Consider the following 19,412-nt stretch of genomic DNA (forward strand, 5'->3'; position numbering starts at 1 on the left):
TTTTATTTTATAATAAAATCATTTTTTAGTAAAATTGTGGCTTATTTCCCATTAAAAATAGTTAATACAAATAGTTAGTACAAAAATACCACAAGAAAATAGCTTCAGAACAACTTGAAAATAGCCTTTCCACAGGTGCAGATGTTGCTGGCGTTCCGAGAAAATTCTTGGCAATTTTCTTAATGACAGGTAGACATTTGCGTGTCTTCTCCAACAATCATTGAAGAAAGTTGACAATCATTGAAGCTTCTCAAATGCTGACAAAATTACTGATCAGAACCCATTCTTTATCTAATATCTTGCAATGATTTAAATTTTCGATGTTATCGCAAAATATAGTCAAAGCATTTTTTATACTTAGACCTCATGTTAGCATCTCGAAAGTTAAATGACAGCTTGTAGGCTCATCTAATTTTGGCATAATTTATGACCTCGCAAGCACTGTTAAGTTTAAGTTGTATTTGCTCTGAGTTTTTAATTTTTTGACAAGGTATTTAATTCTACTTACAGGAGATGAGTTGAAATCTAAAGCAGTATCATTTATATCATTTTATACTTCGATCTCATCCTTCAAATAATCAAAATCCTTTTCGATGTCTAAACTGTTGCGATTTGGTTCAACAACTGTTATGATATCCTGGACGACTAAGTTTAGAATATGTGCGAAGACTGCGAAGCATACAAAATGCTTATTTTATTAACACGCAACGCAATAAAAAGTTCGCCAGGGAATCAACAGACTGGGTAGTCAAGAAATTTCAAGATCTTGAAATTTCTTGAGTCAAGACAAGATATAAGATGTCAAGAAAACGGCAAGACAGGAGTTTTTAAAATTTCTTGATTATTTCTCAAGACAAGACAAGAAGTTGTTATCAATACAAGAATTCTTGTCTTGTCGACCCCTAGTAGAAACTCCTTTGGATTACGCTTAAACAGCCTCTGACACTGCTGTGAATTGGTTTCATGTTTGCGCTTTTTGTCCGAAGTGAGCAAATGCGACAACCATCCCGCCGACAGCTTTCTTATGCCCAAAATTGAATGCAGAATGCCACGCGATCTTTGGATATGCCTACTGTCTCAGCTATCTCGCACACCTTCAGTCGGCGGTCTTCTAATACGAGATCGTGGATATCTGTCACGTGTGACGTTCTCCTCCGTGGTAACCGTTTTTGGGGCACCTAGGCGTGACTTAGCAAATACCGAAGTAGGACCACGTTGAAAGTCGTTAAACCAATTTTTGACAGTGTCCATCGAAGGAGAAGAGTCACCATACACAGCATCCAAGCGCTCTTTGATTTCGCTGCGAGATTTCCCTTCTAAAAACAAGAGTCTAATTACCGACTGATATTGCTTGTTTTTATTTTTCTAAAATCTCCAGACACGCCCGCTTACACATACGGTCAAAACAAAACTACAAGTCCGATTCGGCTGAGATTTTGACATAATCCGTCTACAAGAACTACACGATAGTAAACTTATATTGCGACAGTAACGCCATCGGACAGAGAGCTTAAGTACTTATCGGACCATCCACGTATAATACATGTAATATCATGACATCATTAATTATAAATTAATTAATACGTCATATGTACAGGGTGTTTGGTAAAGAATGGGCCATAGCTTAACCTTAGGTTTCTGAGATTAAAATAGGTAGCTTTAAGCTAACTTACCTTAGTACAAAAGTTGATAATAACCGAAATACAAGTTGTCAAAGTTAAACTTTTATTTTATTTATTTTTGAATATTTCCTGACAGACATGCGACAACAACACGAAATTTGGTAAGTGGTGCTGGTATTGTACAATCTACTAAATTATGTTAAACAAACGTTTCTGACTACTACCAGAGGCGTACGACGGGGAAACGTGAATGGTTGACCCTTCCCAAATTCTACGCCACTGGCGGAATTGCTATTTTAGTGCAATTTTTTTATTCTACTTTCTATGTAAAAAATATACTCCTCATTCGTAACGATAAAGCCATTCGTTTTCGAGATATTTGAAGCTAAAACGAAGGAGCATAATACATTAATCAACATAAGTGTGCCTTTTCATATTTAACTTCAAATATCTCGAAAACTAATGACTTTATCGTTACGAATGAAGAGTGAATTATTTACAGAGAAAGTATTGGAGAATCTAAAAATTATGCTAAAATAGCAGTTTCATCAGTGGCGTAGAATTTGGGAAGGGTCAACCATTCACTTTCCCCTGTCGTACGCCTCTGGTAGTAGCCAGAAACGATTATTTAACATAATTTAGTAGGGCGTACAGTGCCTACACTTTCTGCCAAGTATCACAAGTATATGTCAAATTATTTTAAAGTATATTCTTTTTTTATTAATCTATTCTTTATTTAAAACTTTAAGAATTATGTGTGTCCGGTACAATAAAATTGTTTGACATATCCTTATGGTACTTGGCAGAAAGTGTAGGTACTGTACACCCTACTAAATTATGTTAAATAATCGTTTGTGGTTAATACCAGAGGCGTACGACAGGGGAAAGTGAATAGTTGACCCATCCCAAATTCTATGCCACTGATGAAACTGCTATTTTAGCATAATTTTTAGATTCTCCAATACCTTCTATGCAAATAATATACTCTTCATTCGTAACGATAAAGTCATTAGTTTTCGAGATATTTGAAGTTAAAAATGAAAAGGCACACTTATTTTAACTAATGTATCGCTTCTTCGTTTTTAGCTTCAAATATCTCGAAAACTAATAGCTTTATCGTTACGAATGAAAAGTATGTTTTTTACATAGAAAGTATTGGAGAATCAAAAAATTGCACTAAAATAGCAATTCCGCCAGTGGCGTAGAATTTGGGAAGGGTCAATCATTCACGTTCCCCCATCGTACGCCTCTGGTAGTACCCAGAAACGTTTGTTTAACATAATTCAGCAGATTGTACAATACCAGCACCACTTACCAAATTTCGTGTTGTTGTCCCATGCCTGTCAGGAAATATTCAAAAATATATAAGATAAAAGTTTAACTTTGACACCCTGTATTTAGGTCATTATCAACTTTTGTACTAAGGTAAGTCAGCTTAAATCGACCCATTTTAACCTCAGGAATCTACGGTTAATCTGTGGCTCATTTTTTACCAAACACCTTGCATATGTGAGTTTATGTGTATATAAATAGGGTCGTATACGATTGGGTGCGTATGCGGTTTGGGAGTATGGTAGTTGAGATTCGATGAGTTGGGTACGACCGCCCCACACTCAGTAGGTGGGATCTGTTTGGTGTCATTCACTACATTTTTAATCTATCTAAGAGAGGTTCCTACAGCCTCTGCCCCTTCTCGCACTTCGACCGCCATCGTTTTCTGTCCATCCATTCGCCCTCTTTGATGGCTCTATCTCTCATTGAAAATGTGCCGTACATTTTCTTCCCAGGCAACTGAAGGCCTTCCCCTTCTTCTTTGTTCTGGTATGTAATTTAAAGCTTTCTTTGGCCATCTATCTTCATTCATTCGTTTCACGTGACCATGCCACACTAGTTGTCTCGTTTCAATTCTGTCTACACTGGAATATACAGTATTTCTCCTGTTTCCAATATTTTCATTTCTGATGTGATCTTTTTTGGATATACCACACGGTCTCCTTAGATAATCCATTTCCACTACTTCCATCCTTTTTGTATCTTTTTTCGTGATCTGCCAAACTTCTGCCCCATCAGTCATAATAGGCTCTACCAAACATTACATTTTCAATGCGATGTAAATTTCGCGAAATAATCGACCGTCCCACTTTTTTGACACACCTTATACATGTAATTAAAACTATTCATTTATTGAAATGATAATTCCGTAAAAAGCTATTAACAAGGGTCAATTCATATGCGATACCCCCCGTAGCACAAGTGTACACATACGAGGGGATAATTAAAAATTGTTTTCAAAATATGACTAAATAAATAAATTTCTTTTGCTGTCACGTTTTTATTTCCTTGCAGAAAGGCGCTTTTGTGAGTGAACCTGCAATATTAGTAAAACGAAATAATAATAGTCAGGTGTGGTCGATGGAAAAATTAGAGAATAAAATTATAGATATGAGAGAGTTTTACGAAGAGAATAGAGACATGGATCAAGGTCAAGGCCAAGATCAAGAAAATAACAATGAAGTTAAAGGACCAGGTCCGTTTTACGAATCGCAAGAGGAACATAATCTAATAGGAGTAGCTAATATATTTCTGGAGTCTTTGTTTCATGACGTATCCTTAGATTACCATACACCCATTATCAGCCAACAAGGGGAAGTAGCTGGTAGGTTACAGGTACGTATTCAGACTAAATACTTAATTATTACAATAAGAGTAAAATAAAGGTTGATTCAGATCAACAGTCACGATACCGTCAGGTCACAATCAAATCGCAGTCAAGGCAAGGGGCAACCCATTCAGGCACTGTGTAATGGGTTGCCGAAGTCTGGGAGATCACCGTCAGTCTATAGTATCGTTCGCGGTAACGATCCTGAACTAGTCCAGGATTACTTCGCATGCGCACTTTAAAAAAGAGCGTTCGCGGTAATCGAGTTCTGAACTCCTAGTCCGGGATTTTGTCAGATTTGTCGTTCGCGGTAACCGAACTGCGAGTTCGGAACCAGTCCTTGCCTATTAGCCTATTTTTTATGACACTTATAATATTAAATTTATAATATTATATTAAATAACTTATATTAAAAAATATTAAATGTATTCTAAATAAACAACTCTTTTATCTGGCTCTTCTTCTTCTTTCTAGCATGACCGGTCATGTTAGTAGGCTACTGCCTGTTCATTACCATCAAGTCTTCCCCGGACGATGAGGTCCAGCATTCTCGCCATCGTTTTGGTGGTCTACCCTGTGGTCTTTTATCTACTGGTTTATTCGTTTTTGCCCTTTTAACGAGTCTGCTGTGCTCCATTCTCTTTATTTGTTTGTTCCAATATCTTCGTTTCTGTTTGACCCACCTTTCTATGTCCCGTATTCCACAGTTTTGTCTGATGTCTTCACTTCTTATTCTGTCACGTAGTTTTGCCTTGTATGCTTCGTAGTGTTCTCATTTCAACTGTTCTCATCATTTGTAACGTTCTATGTATTTATGTCTGGTCTTGTTTCTGCCGCATATTATGTTATAATAGATGTCTTATTGTTGTTTTATACAGGGTGAATCACCACTAACGCGACGGAAGATTACAGCGAAATGGTAAAAGATTTGAAAAAAATTTAAATTGAATAGTTTGTAAGTTGATAAAAGCTACATTTTAAAATTATTTTGAAATATACAGGTTGTCCCAATAAATGGCGGCGTATCAAAGTTATATTTTTTCTTATGGAACACCCTGTATTTTATTGAATTTTTTAATTGTCCGCAAAAAATAAGGTATAGTTTCATAAGGCTTCCCTATACCTATGTACAGAGCGTTCTGAGTTATGTTGACTTTTCTTAAAATGTAAAGTTTTAAAAGGCTTATTCTCAAGTTATTTACGAAATTATAAAAACATTACTTTTACATCTAAATAGTTGGATATTGGTTGAATGTATTCCATGATTAATTATTACACATTTGTCTACAGGGTGTTCAAAATTTACAGTTTCATTAGTGGAGTATTCAATGTGTCATATGATGCTTATTTTAAATGGAACACCATGTATATTAATAAATAATTATACTAAACAAACTTACCTCTTTCGAATGGTATATGGATGTCCTATACCTAGGTGTCATAGTTTTTGCGTAATTTACAATTATTTAAATTCTTAATCTGTAAATCGATTTTAAAACAAAAGATGTAGTTTATTAATGTCATTGTATGACATTGTCAGTTTATGACAGTACGGTCTGGTAATTATCAAAACTATAAACATCGGTGTATTATATTCAATTTTTTTTTACCTAAAAATGGCTTTGGCAGAGCCAATTACATTCAAATTTAATTGTTCCTAAAAATGAATAATCACGATATCTATGAAAGAGTAGACATGCTACTTTTCATTGGGGAATATTTTTAAAATTGTCTCTTAGCTTCTAAAGTTTACGCTTAAATGTATCCTGATAGAAGACAACCAAAAAGGACTTTTTGGAGAGATTTCTCGATAGATTCCGTGCTACTGGTAATGTTGCATAGGTACGAAAGGTTAAATAAAAATAAACCATTTTTTTTAATGACGTCAACGAACTTGATGTCCTGCTTTCTGTTACGGAAAACCCAAATGCATTATGCATTTGCAATTTATTTAAATTTTTGCAATTGATTATTTCTGTTCTAACTTCATTATTATTATTATTATTTAAATATATTGACGATTTATGTAATTTTAGTAAATTGGATTGTTACTGTTTTGTTTTTTTTTTGACTATTTATAAGCTTTGTCGATAAAATTGTAAAAATTTTCATGGCAATAAAGCATATTTCTATTCTATTCTATTCTAAATACTGGTATGTGAAATATTTTGAGTCAATTGGAAATCAGTCAAACAAGTGTATGTAGAATACATAAGAAAACCACCATCATCCGTATAAAACTTAACTACACCAGCACTAGACAGAACAGGAACGTTTAACTTTTCGTTTATAGACTTAAGAATTTGGAGAAGATTCTGATTTTTTTTAAGAATGTATTGTGTACAGACGAGTCTACCTACTTTTCATAATAATCGTATAGTTAATAGACATAGCTTTCATTTTATTATGATACAGTAAACAAACATTTTACTGTTGATCACCAACACCGATGAAGTGTTAATGTTTGGGGCAGTATTCTGAGCGAGTACGTTATCGATCCATATTTTTTTGACGAAAATCTGAATAGAGCAGCTTTTTTAAATTTCTTAAAACAAGTTTTTTGGATCCTTCTTAAAACCTTCCACTTAGCGTGCGAACAAACATGTGGCTCCAATTGGACGGAGCTCCTGCTTATTTTTGACGTGATGTTAAGAACAACCTCAACCTAAAATTTAGAAATAAATGGATAGATAGATTCGGTCCATATATTTGGCCACCTAGGTCACCAGGATTGACCAAGATGAATTTTTTTAACTGGGGTTATATTAAAAATATTTGTAAATGCTACACTTTCTACCCTACTACTTTAGATGATATTTTTATGAAATTAAGAATTTTGAACGCTTTTGCGTCTATAACACGAGCTATGTTAAATAATGTAAACAAATCATTTAAAATCGCTTGTTGTATAAACATTTTGAACATGTATTACATAACTGATAATTTTTTACTTAGTAAGTTGTGGTTCATTTTGTATTTAGTTATTTTCTTAATATTATTATTTAATAACGAAAAAATAGCAAATAAAAATATATCTACATATTTATTTACAACTACACTCTATAATTATTTACAACTACACTCTATAATTATTTACAACTACACTCTATAACAACTATGCCAAGATGATGGGTTTAAAAATCGAGAGTGACTATAAATATTTAATATCGATGTACTGTTTAAGAACATTATAAATTACGCAAAAACTATGACTCCTAGTTATAGAACATATACCATATACTATTCGAAAGAGGAACAACCTGTGTTTAGTATAATCCTTGATTAATATACATGGTGTTCTAATAAAATAACCATCATATTATGCTACATTAAATAATCCAATAATGAAACTGTAAATTTTGAACACCCTGTAAATAAATGTGTAATAATCAAGCATGGAATGCATTAATTATAAGATAGTTACCAGTCGGTATTGCCATAAAATGACAATGTCATACAATGACATTAATTAACTTCATCTTTTGTTTTAAAATCGATTTACAGATTAAGAATTTAAATAATTGTAAATTACGCAAAAACTATGACACCTATGTATAGGACATCCATATACCATTCGAAAGAGATAAATTTGTTTACAATAATTATTTATTAATATACATGTTGTTCCATTTAAAATAAGCATCATATGACGCATTGAATACTCCACTAATGAAACTGTAAGTTTTGAACACACTGTAGACAAATGTGTAATAATTAATCATGGAATACATTCAACCAATATCCAACTATTTAGATGTAAAAGTAATGTTTTTCTTTTAAAACTTTACATTTTAAGAAAAGTCAACATAACTCAGAACACTCTCTACATAGGTATAGGGAAGCCTTGTGAAACTATACCTTATTTTTTGCGTACAATTAAAAAATTCAATAAAATACAGAGTGTTCCATCACAAAAAATATAACTTTGATATGCCGTCATTTATTGGGACACCCTGTATATTTCAAAATAATTTTAAAATGTAGCTTTTATCAACTTACACACTATTCAATTTAAATTTTTTTCAAATCTTTTACCATTTCGCTGTAATTTTCCGTCGCGTTAGTGGTGACTCACCCTGTATATTTTGACTTTGCTTTCAGTATTTAGATATTTGTTATTCCATACGATTTCTTTCAGGTATCCTGAGGTTCTAGCTGCTTTCATTGTTTGTTCTCTGACCTCTTTTGAAAGATTTCCATAACTTGTTATTTCCGCTCCAAGATATTTGAAGTCATTCACCTGTTCCACAGTTTTGGAGTCAATTTCCAATTTGCATCTTATCGGTTCTTTGGAAATTATTAGGCACTTACGTCTTCTCGGTGTTGATGAGCATAATTAGTTCGTTAGCTTTAGTATTAAATGCATGCAGTAGCCTTATGGAGATCTTCAGAATCGGCGATAAGGACAGCATCGTCATCGTCGCAAACGACTCTAAAGAATGTGTTACCCATCGTAAACCCAGCTGTTCTGGGAAGGTTTTCTATTATTTTGTCCATTATTAAATTAAATATGAAAGGGATCGCCTTGACGGATTCCTGTGTGTATAACTATGTCTTCTGTTGTCAAATGTCTTACTCTTATTTTTTTTACATTGTTTGTTAATATCGTGTACTAGGTTAATTAGCCGGTAGTTTAGCCCTTTTTCTCCCATTATTTCTAACACGTCCTTTAGGCCCAAACCACACGGACCACGCTGCAGCGCTACTCTGTGGATCCACAGAGTGGCTGAAACAGGCGATTTTCTAGCCGGCGACTACGCTGCGAAGTGGATCGTTTGGAAGGATGCGGCGTTTAATGTAATGAGTGAGAAAAAAAGTAAGCTTGTTCAAATGATTAAAAACTTGCCGGCTAATAATCTTTTAAAAAAGTGTGTTCGTCAAAGTCAGTGTTTGCAATGTCCATAGTTTTAAATATTTTATAAAATTTCTACCCTTTTGAAAAAATACCAATAAACTCCACAAATAGAATTAAGAAGAACCAGACAAAAGCAGCTATATCACAGAAAGAAGCACATAAAAAATTAACCAGTACATCTGGTATCCTACAGCCGTAAAAAAGTTTGATACAATTTTCAACACAAAAAACACACACAAATAGCAAGATTCCCATTACAACTGAGTAAACGAGGTCCTGTTTTTAAGGAGATGATCACATTAAATATAATGTAAACATGTTAACTTGCAACCCTCTTTTAACTGATATCTATGGTTTTGTTTTCTACAACAAACAGTAAATTCTTTTTTGGCAGAGGATGGGACCCCACTATTTAACATAAATAAACAAACAAGATTGTGAGTATTTGTTTTGTTCAGTTCAATGATGGATTCAGACGAGGAAAGTCTTCTTTCTCGTCAGAATGTATAATAAAATGTAAATATAAATAGAGAAAACATTGCTTACCGGATTTATTCTTTTCGATAGGGCTACCTTCTTTAAAATCAGGTACAAATAATTCAAAGATCTCGTCCCACGCTTTTCTTTTCAATGCCCTATAACTAAACCCTCGTTTTATTATATCCCATATATCCCATATCCCATATAGGTCTGTTTTGGAATTCCATTAAAAATCTTTCGGAATCAAAATTCATTTTACGTGCTCACCGTGTAAACTATCGTCAATATTTGTGGCAGCTACAAAAGTGGTCCGTCTGAATGAGTTTTGCCACTAGTGGACGCCACTAGCAGTGAGGCTCGGCCACTGTGGATGGTAGGCTGACAGAGTAGCGGTGCAGTAGCGTCTGGTTTGGCTCTTAGTCGCACTCTGTCAAAATCTGTTTTATTTAGCAATGTCGCAAAACCACTGATTTCGTGCACAATGCATTTTAAATGGATGTTTACTCTTTGAACTAACGGCTTCAACTGAAGTCCCCTCCTTGATTTGCTACTTGATCAGTGACCTTCGCGGAGTCAGATATTTCTGCGCAATTGTGCATACATTTATATTTACATTCTTGTAGGTTGAATTAAGTAGAATAGCTGGACAATTTCCTCAAGATAGAATATGTGAGGCAGCATCAGACAATTCATCAGAATGCAGTCACGATGAAGATGAGCAAGGTACATCACAAGTTACGATTCGAGTCAATATCAAGCAAGCATCTGGTTTACCTCTGTCTCTTGCTAACTTTGTGTTTTGTCAGTATTCCTTCTGGGGCCACCCTGAAGCCGTAGTAGTACCTGATAACACGGGCAATTGTAACGGTCAACCAACAACTGTGAAATTTGGCCATACCCAAGATTTTGTCGTGAATCTTTCAGAAGAGTTTATGGAGCATTGTGCAGAAGGGGCGCTTTCAATAGAGGTGTGGGGTAACAGAAGCTCTGGATTTTCTTCGTACAAACCTGGATGGGAGGTGGTAGAACAGCAGCTGGCTACAGCTAGATCATTATTAGACAGGTGGTCGGAGTTAACTAGAAAAATAGAATTGTGGGTAGAAATTCAGGAACTTAACGATCAAGGTGAATATGGCGCTGTGGAAGTTGCTATGAGAACTGACATGTTAACAGGGGGTATTTATCAGCTGAGACAAGGCCAACAACGAAGAATTCAAGTTAGAGTAAAACCAGTGCAAAAATCGGGTACTCTACCGATAATTTGCCAAGAAATTATCAAAATAGAAGTAGGCGGAGTTACCGATAGAAGTAGACTACTACTACCCTTAGACTCGTATCAAGAAGAAGACTTAACTATACTAAGAGAAAAATGGAGTGACGCTCTATCTAAGAGGAAACAATATCTGCACCAGCAGCTGCAAAATCTCTCGGAAAAGACGAACAAAACTGAACAAGATCTCGAAAGAGAAAAGAGTTTGATGGAACAGTTGGTGAATTTGACTGAAGAGAGCAATGCTGTGTATGTCCCACAACCCGGTTCTAGCATACCTGGTGCGCCTGCCATGTGGAGCCCACCACCTGGAATGGAACCACACGTGCCAGTTCTATTTTTGGATTTGAATGGTAAGTAACGTACTAGTAAAATGCCAAAAATTCTCAATTTTTATTTTGAACGGGCCTAAATGTGAGATATGACTATGATATATCAAGAGACAAACGGTACCACCCGTTAAGATAGGTAAAATGCCCATTTTCCCACTCCCCGAATTAATTTTTTTCTATGTGAATAAAATATAAGACTCAGTTCCATTTTAATCCTCCACCCCCCTCCCCGCCAGCAAAAGTCATTTTTTCCTCTTTAATTTTTATGGTGGGATGCAATCAATTTCAAAACCTATAGTTGAAGTTTTACAAAACAATGTATATTTTTTATAGACACGTGGGAACAAAGCGTATAACTTTTTTCTTTTGAGATCACTGTAGGCCTGATTTTTTATTTTGTGTATTTTATCAAAAACTGTATTACTAATTTTTTTCATATTATTCCGTTATTAGTTATTATTGAGAACAATTCGTGCTGGAGTACCCCAAGGTAGTGTTTTAGGTCCATTACTTTATCTGCTGTACACCTACGATATATCAGTATTAAACACAACCACAACTGCTACGTTTGCTGATGAAACAAATATATTAGCAGTTGATGATGATGACATTGAAGCAAAAGTAAAATTGCATCAATGAGGTTAATGCATGGACCAAGAAATGGCGTATTAAACTCAATGAGACTAAATGAATAGGTACATGACGTAGATTTCACCAACAAAAAAAATAAATAAAACACCAATAGTACTAAATGGCACTACTTACCATGCCAATACAGCAAAATATTTGGTTATGAACCTAGATGTCAGGCTGAGATGGAAAGAACACATCAAAAAGACAAAAATAGAATTGAACATCAAATATAGAAAATTGTACTGGCTCCTCGGAAGAAATTCAGAACTGCCAGTACATAATGAGCTCATCATGATATACAGTGCTAGTCAAAAGTCCTTACCCCCCTCGTATCTTTTTTTGAACGGTCATACCCATAATAGTGAAATTTGGAGGGAGGAAATAAACGAACGTAAGCTTCTTAACTAGTCATGACAGGTGACGCAATAGTGACAGAAGACGTTACAGAGCCACTGTGACCGATCATTTTAAATGGGACCTTATGGCAAGTGATACCTCGTGTGAAAGGTATTCAAAATACCTATTCAGTCATACTATTTTTTTTGGGTTTTAGTTGATTTTGATTTTGGTGAATAAATTAAAGAAATATAATATTGTAGTTTCGCATTTAATTAATAAAAATTCAAATGTCCACCTATGGTTTTTTTGTCAAAAAATTTGACGTTTTTCAATTCTCTAGTAGTTTTTACGTCAACGTTAACCGTTTTGACAAGTAATCATATGCGGAATTTTGAATTTTTATTAATTAAATGCGAAACTACAATTTTATATTTATTTCATTTATTCGTCAAAATTAGCTTAAACTCAAACAAAATTAGTATGACTGAATAGATATTTTCAATACCTTTTAAACTAGGTATCACTTGCCATAATGTCCCATTTAAAATTATCTGTCACAGTGGCGCTGTAATGTCATCTGTCATAATTACGTCACTTGTCATGAATAGTTAAGAAGCTTACGTCCGTTTATTTCCTCCCTTAAAATTTCACTATTATAGGTACATATAACCGTTCAAAAGATACGATGGGGGGGGGGGGTAAGGACTTTTGACTAGCACTGTATATAAACAAGGACATATGGCATACAGCTCTGCGGATGTGCCAGTGCGAGTAACATCAAAATGATTCCAAGTTTTCAGAATAAAGTACTAAGGGACATTGTAAATGCTCCCTGGTACATAAGAAGTAGCGACCTACACAGAGACCTAGGTGTGGAAATGGTGGCAGATTTAATTAAAGAATTCGCAAAAAAGCATGAACACAGACCTCATAACCATGAAAACGTAGAGGCTGTTCAACTCCTGGATCAGCATGGAATAGTGAGAAGACTTGAGAGAACTAAACCTTTCGAGTTAGTGTAAATAGTAAATGTCTAAAAATAGAGTCATGTGCGTGTTAAGAGCTGTGTTTAATCTGGCTAAAAATAATTAAGGAATACCATTGAAGAACTCAACAAACATTAGTTTTAATATTGTTAATAGAGAGAATTTGCTCGTTAGTGTAATATTTTGTGACTACTTGTAAATAACCAAGGCACCGCCTCGGTGTTGTTTAAAATAAAAAAATATATGAAAAGAAAATAATCGTTTTCGTTTTGATTCAATTCGAGTCTCTTGCCATCCTCTGACACCGTGTTTTGGGGTCTACCCTTTTTCAAAGAGGCTTTGCAAGGAGACTGAATTGAACCAGGGTCTAGGACGTTTCATCGCCGCCGTTTCGATGCCGCCAGTTCGATGCCGATGCCGGCCGATTCATCGCCAGTCAATTAATCGCTATCTGATATATTTCCGAATTTTCGACAGTTACAATTATTAGTTATTTTTAGTATTAATTAGGAATTCTAGGAAATGCGAGATATGACGGCGATGAAATGGACTGGCGATGAACCGGCGGCATCGAAACGGCCGGCGATGAACCGGCGGCATCGAAATGTCCCATTCCGATTGAACCATAACGAAACGAAGAAGAACTGCATATATTAAAATATTTGCAGCGGAGTGTGGTTAGACTGTCCTCTAACGGGGAATGACGAAATGAGTGAAAAAAAAATATATTTTTCCGTTCGGTGCGCCACTTTAAAAATTCCGAAAAACTGATTTTTTAGGGTGTTTTTGGGGGTTTTCCCCATTTTATAGACTTTAAAATACATCAAATCAGGGTTTTTTATAGGTTATATAAATAAAATATAATATAATAATATAATTTAAGTAGTTGAGTCCTTAAGACATTCAAAAATGGGAGTAACATGTTCAAACTCCCCAAAAGCGGTGGGTGGTGGGGGGTTTTGGGGGAGGGGGTTTAAACGGATTTCTCCCATTTTGAATGTGCTTAAGGTCTCAGTTACTTCAAATTATAAATAATCTAAAAAAATGATTTTGATCTGATCTGATCTATTTTGAAGTCTATACAATGGTGAAAATGTCCAAAAAAAGCCAGTTTTTCGATGCATCAAAATAACAATGCATTTTGAGGTTATGTACACTAAACCACGGGTCTATAAAAAATCAATATGTTTCGTACAAACGTATAAATTTTTTGAAACTTTTAAATATATTGTATCCTGCCTAAAAAAAAATAAAACGAAAAATGACGTTTTTGATTTGGAGGAAAGGGGGGTGGACGGTTAAAATTGCGCTGAGTCTTATTTTTTAATCACAGAACGTAAAGAAATGAAAAATATTACTTCTAGGAATTGAATTCATTATAACCTAAAAAAGAGAAAAATTTTAAGAGAATTTATGGAGTTATACAGACTTTTTAGTGTTTGATTAGATATACCCCAATGAAGAAAGCGCTAAAATCGGCAGCATTGCTTATGCTGACAATGAGTTTCATTGTCACTGTAGAATGACTGAATGACTGAATGAATCCACGCGACATTAGGTGGGCAGCAGGTAAGCAGTGTTGCCATTTATAGTGCGTATATCTAATTGAAAACTAAACAGTATGTATGAAGATATGTATTTCTTTGTTAGGCCAGGGTAATAAGACAAAAATATACCCTGTTCGTGACACTTCAACAGCCAGGGTACTGAAACGTTTTTTCAACAGGTAGGTAATACCCATAAGAACAAATTGTAACTACAGTGCGTCCATAAAGTAACGCATAAACTCGTTATTTCGTAAACCGGCGACTTTAAGGAAAAATCCCGAAATAGGTCGATTTTTATTTTTAAATTACGATTTTTTAGCATATATATCATACTAGTGACGTCATCCATCTGGGCGTGATGACGTAATCGATGCTTTTTTTAAATAGGAACAGGGGTCATGTGATAGCTCATTTAAAAGTTTACTCAATTCTCTATCCAATAATATAAACATTAACATTATTATTTATACAGGGTGTTAAAAAAACATTTTTTTATTTAAAATAAGTGAGACAAAAAGAAGAATATATGTAATTTATTTTAATTCAAAATGCATTTTACTACTGTCAGTAAAGAGAAAAAAAATGTATCTGACAAATAAACATTGATTTTCGTTTAAACGAAATGTTCAAACTGCCAAGAGACAGGTGGGTGGCAGCTTTAACATTAAATTTAAGCAAAAAACAATATTTATTTGTCAAATAAACATTTTTTCCTGTTTTCTGACAACAGTAAAACGTAGTTTGAATTAAATAAATTACATACATTCTTCTTTTTGTCTCAATTATTTTAATTAAAAAAATGTTTTTTTTAAACACCTTGTATAAATAAATATGTTAGTGTTTATATAAGTGAATAGAGAATTGAATACCCTTTCAAATGAGCTATCACATGACCCATATTCTCATTTAAAAAAATCATCGATTACGTCATCATGTCCAGATGGATGACGTCACTAGTATGATATATGTGCCAAAAAATCGGAATTTAAAAATAAAATCGACCTGTTTCGGGATTTATCCTTAATATCGCCGTTTTACGAAATAATGAATTTATGCGTTACTTTATGGACGCACTGTATTTACTGCATAGGATCTGGCGGCCATTTTTATTTATAAACAATTTATTGTCAAAAAACGGCCTTTTTCCTTTTTTTTCAAATCAATTGAAAATATTAAGTGTTACGGTTTTCTTAGTACAAACATCTTCGAGAGAATGTTAAAAGCTTTAAAATGGCGTATTGCAAAGTTTGATATACTCATTTATTGTTAATATAATTGAGAAAAAAGGTCGAAATTGCAAAGAAATTTATTTCGCAATAACTATCGTACAATAAGTGTAGGGAACATCCATAAACTACGTCGTAAAGATTTTGAAGATTTTGGACTTTTTAATGCCCTCCCCCCCTTCCGTCGTAAAGCATCGTTTACAGTTGAACCCCCCTCATACCGACGTCGCAATTGCAACTCATGTCCCCCCTTTTTAGTGATTTTTTTAAAATTCTATGTTATTTCTGGATTTTTTAAAGTTAGCTGTCAAAGTTTATTTACGAATGTATCCAAATCAGTATTACTATGGAGCTCATTAATATTCGCCTACTTTTTTCTCTCAATTCACTGTACAACTAATTAGCTTTATTGGGACAAAAGACAATACTTTTATCGGAGTTCCTATGCTTTCTTAACTGCATCATATAAATCTTGATACTTATTTTGTTTTGATTTCAATACCATTTCTTTTATTAAGTATAAATACAATGTACTAACTAAATAAAATAGAATATTTTATTTCTATTCATTCTTCTAGAGTAATTGTTTCACACAGAGTATTCAGTAAATAAATGAACAGTTTAATATTTATTGCTTCCAGACGTTGTTCTGTATAGAAGCGTTTATTTAAATAAATAGAACAATGTTTTATTGTTTATTATCCTGTACAAAACTGCTAGCGATATTATTAAGGCTGTGAGTTAGTGATGTTGATTATAGTTACTTTCGAGTAATCGATACAAATCGTTACTTTTGAATAAAGTAATCATTTAAAGTATTCGTTACTTTGATTACTTTGATTACTTTTGTATTGAGTATTTCTCGGTAGATAGGTATTTTGTGTAGGTATTCGGATATAACAAGTAATCATTTACAGTATTCGTTACTTTGATTACTATGATTACTTTCGTTACTTTTGTATCATTTACAGTACTCGTTACTTTGATTACTATGATTACTTTCGTTACTTTTGTATCATTTACAGTATTCGTTACTTTGATTACTATGATTACTTTCGTTACTTTTGTATCATTTACAGTACTCGTTACTTTGATTACTATGATTACTTTCGTTACTTTTGTATCATTTACAGTATTCGTTACTTTGATTACTATGATTACTTTCGTTACTTTTGTATTTGAGTACCGGTAATCATATCGAGAATCGTATTTCTCGGTAGATAGGTATTTTGTATAGGTATTCGGATATAACAAGTAATCATTTACAGTATTCGTTACTTTGCTTACTATGATTACTTTCGTTACTTCTGTATTATTTACAGTATTCGTTACTTTGATTACTATGATTACTTTCGTTACTTTTGTATCATTTGCAGTATTCGTTACTTTGATTACTATCATTACTTTCGTTACTCTTGTATTTGAGTACCGGTAATCATATATAGAATCGTATTTCTCGGTAGATAGGTATTTTGTACAGGTATTCGGATATAACAAGTAATCATTTACAGTATTCGTTACTTTGATTACTATGATTACTTTCGTTACTCTTGTATTAATTTGAGTACCGGTAATCATATATAGAATCGTATTTCTCGGTAGATAGGTATTTTGTATAGGTATTCGGATATAACAAGTAATCATTTACAGTATTCGTTACTTTGATTACTATGATTACTTTTGTATTTGAGTACCGGTAATCATATCGAGAATCGTATTTCTCAGAAGAGGTAGGTATTTTGTACAGGTATTCCGATATAACAAGTAATCATTTACAGTATTCGTTACTTTGATTACTATGATTAGTTTTGTATTTGAGTACCGGTAATCATATCGAGAATTGTATTTCTCAGTAGGTAGGTATTTTGTATAGGTATTTCGATATAACAATGACCTTCACCGATCTGTTTAATGGATAAAAATGATTTTATATGTAAAATAGGAGATGATTGAATGCTCGAATATTTGAAATTTATGGAAATAAAAGGCAGATATCACCTAGTTGCTCGATATTTGCCTTTTATTTCCATAAATTTGATATGTAATTTATGATTTTAAAAATTACAAATAACAATAGGGGCGCCTGATATAATATTGACCAGATGTTTTGATAAATTTTATCGGCCCGTGCAGATATCTATTAGGATTTTAGATTTTTGGATCATTCGAAACAAAAAAGGTGTTTTGTAATTTTTCTCTTGTTGGTCATTTTCGAGTTATACACAAATTAAAACCAAAAAAAAAAGGAAAATGACAATTTTTAAGGCTAAAAAACATAGTTAAAAAATAACATTTTTGAAATTACGAAGTACCTAAATTGAATTCAAACCTTCTTCTATCAGTTCTCGAAAGGATTTTATGCTTATTTCATTTTAAAACTTTGTTTTTTAGTTATTAATGCAGGCCCGTCTTCCCTTAAGACCGCTTCGTGTTCGTAACAATTAAAAAATATATATTTTAGAATAAAACTTACCAAAAATTCTTATTGAGACCCGATAGAAGAAAGTTTAAGTAATTTGAATTTAGATACTTAATGATTACAAAAATAATATATTTTACTTGTGTTTTTGGGTCTTGAAAATCGTCATTTTTGTTTTTTTTTTCAGTTTTAAATTGTTTATAACTCGAAAACGATCAACTTAAGAGGAAACAGTAGCGATCAACAGGTAGCGAAAACGCGTTCCAAGATTGCGGCTGTAATTTTGAATATTTTTTCGAGATATTTGGCACACATATTCGTATTATAATAAAAAATGGCGGTACAGAGCCCAATTTGAAAAATATATTAATATGTGGAAATTACTCTGTAATTAAATACAACATTAAAAAAACGAGCCTGTACCGCCATTAAGAAGAACAAAAAAATACACTTTCTTCAAATAAACTTTTTTATCCGATGCCTAGATTTTGTGTCATTTTGGAACTACTAAAATTTTTTATTTCATTAGTAGTTCCAAAATGACACAAAATCTAGGCATCGGATAAAAAAGTTTATTTGAAGAAAGTTTATTTTTTTGTTCTTCTTAATGGAGGTACAGGCTTGTTTTTTTAATATTGTATTTAATTACAGAGTAATTTCCACATATTAGTAAATTTTTTAAATTGGGCTCTGTACCGCCATTCTTTATTATATTAAGAATATGTGTGCCAAATATCTCGAAAAAATATTCAAAATTATAGCCGCAATCTTGGAACGCGTTTTAGCTACCTGTTGATCGCTACTGTATCACCTTAAGAGAAAAATTACAAAATACCTTTTTTGTTTCGAATGATCCAGAAAATTTAAAATAATATCTTAACGAGCCGAAAACAATTTATGGGCCATTCCACGAACATACGCCTGTTTTGGATTACTTCGACAACGAATATTTTACTGTGCAACATAAGAAGTACGAAAGTAAATGGCGCTAATAATTATTCCAATACACAACAATGTAATTTGAAATTTACTTTCGTTCTTCTT

General features: G+C 33.4%; 1 protein-coding gene across 4 annotated transcripts in view; it reads left to right on the forward strand.

Annotated features, from left to right (window-relative positions):
- LOC114332050 (kinesin-like protein KIF13A) overlaps positions 1-19,412 on the forward strand; it is a 515,517-nt gene that overhangs the window by 389,875 nt on the left and 106,230 nt on the right. For all 4 annotated transcript variants that reach the window (XM_028281754.2, XM_028281756.2, XM_050641283.1 and 1 more), the window contains exons 10-11: positions 3,969-4,289; positions 10,240-11,239. In XM_028281754.2, coding sequence (XP_028137555.2) covers positions 3,969-4,289; positions 10,240-11,239 — 1,321 coding nt within the window. The remainder of the gene's footprint in view (positions 1-3,968; positions 4,290-10,239; positions 11,240-19,412) is intronic.

This window comes from Diabrotica virgifera, chromosome 10 (genome assembly GCF_917563875.1).
Source record: "Diabrotica virgifera virgifera chromosome 10, PGI_DIABVI_V3a".
In the NCBI taxonomy this organism is placed as follows: domain Eukaryota; kingdom Metazoa; phylum Arthropoda; class Insecta; order Coleoptera; family Chrysomelidae; genus Diabrotica; species Diabrotica virgifera.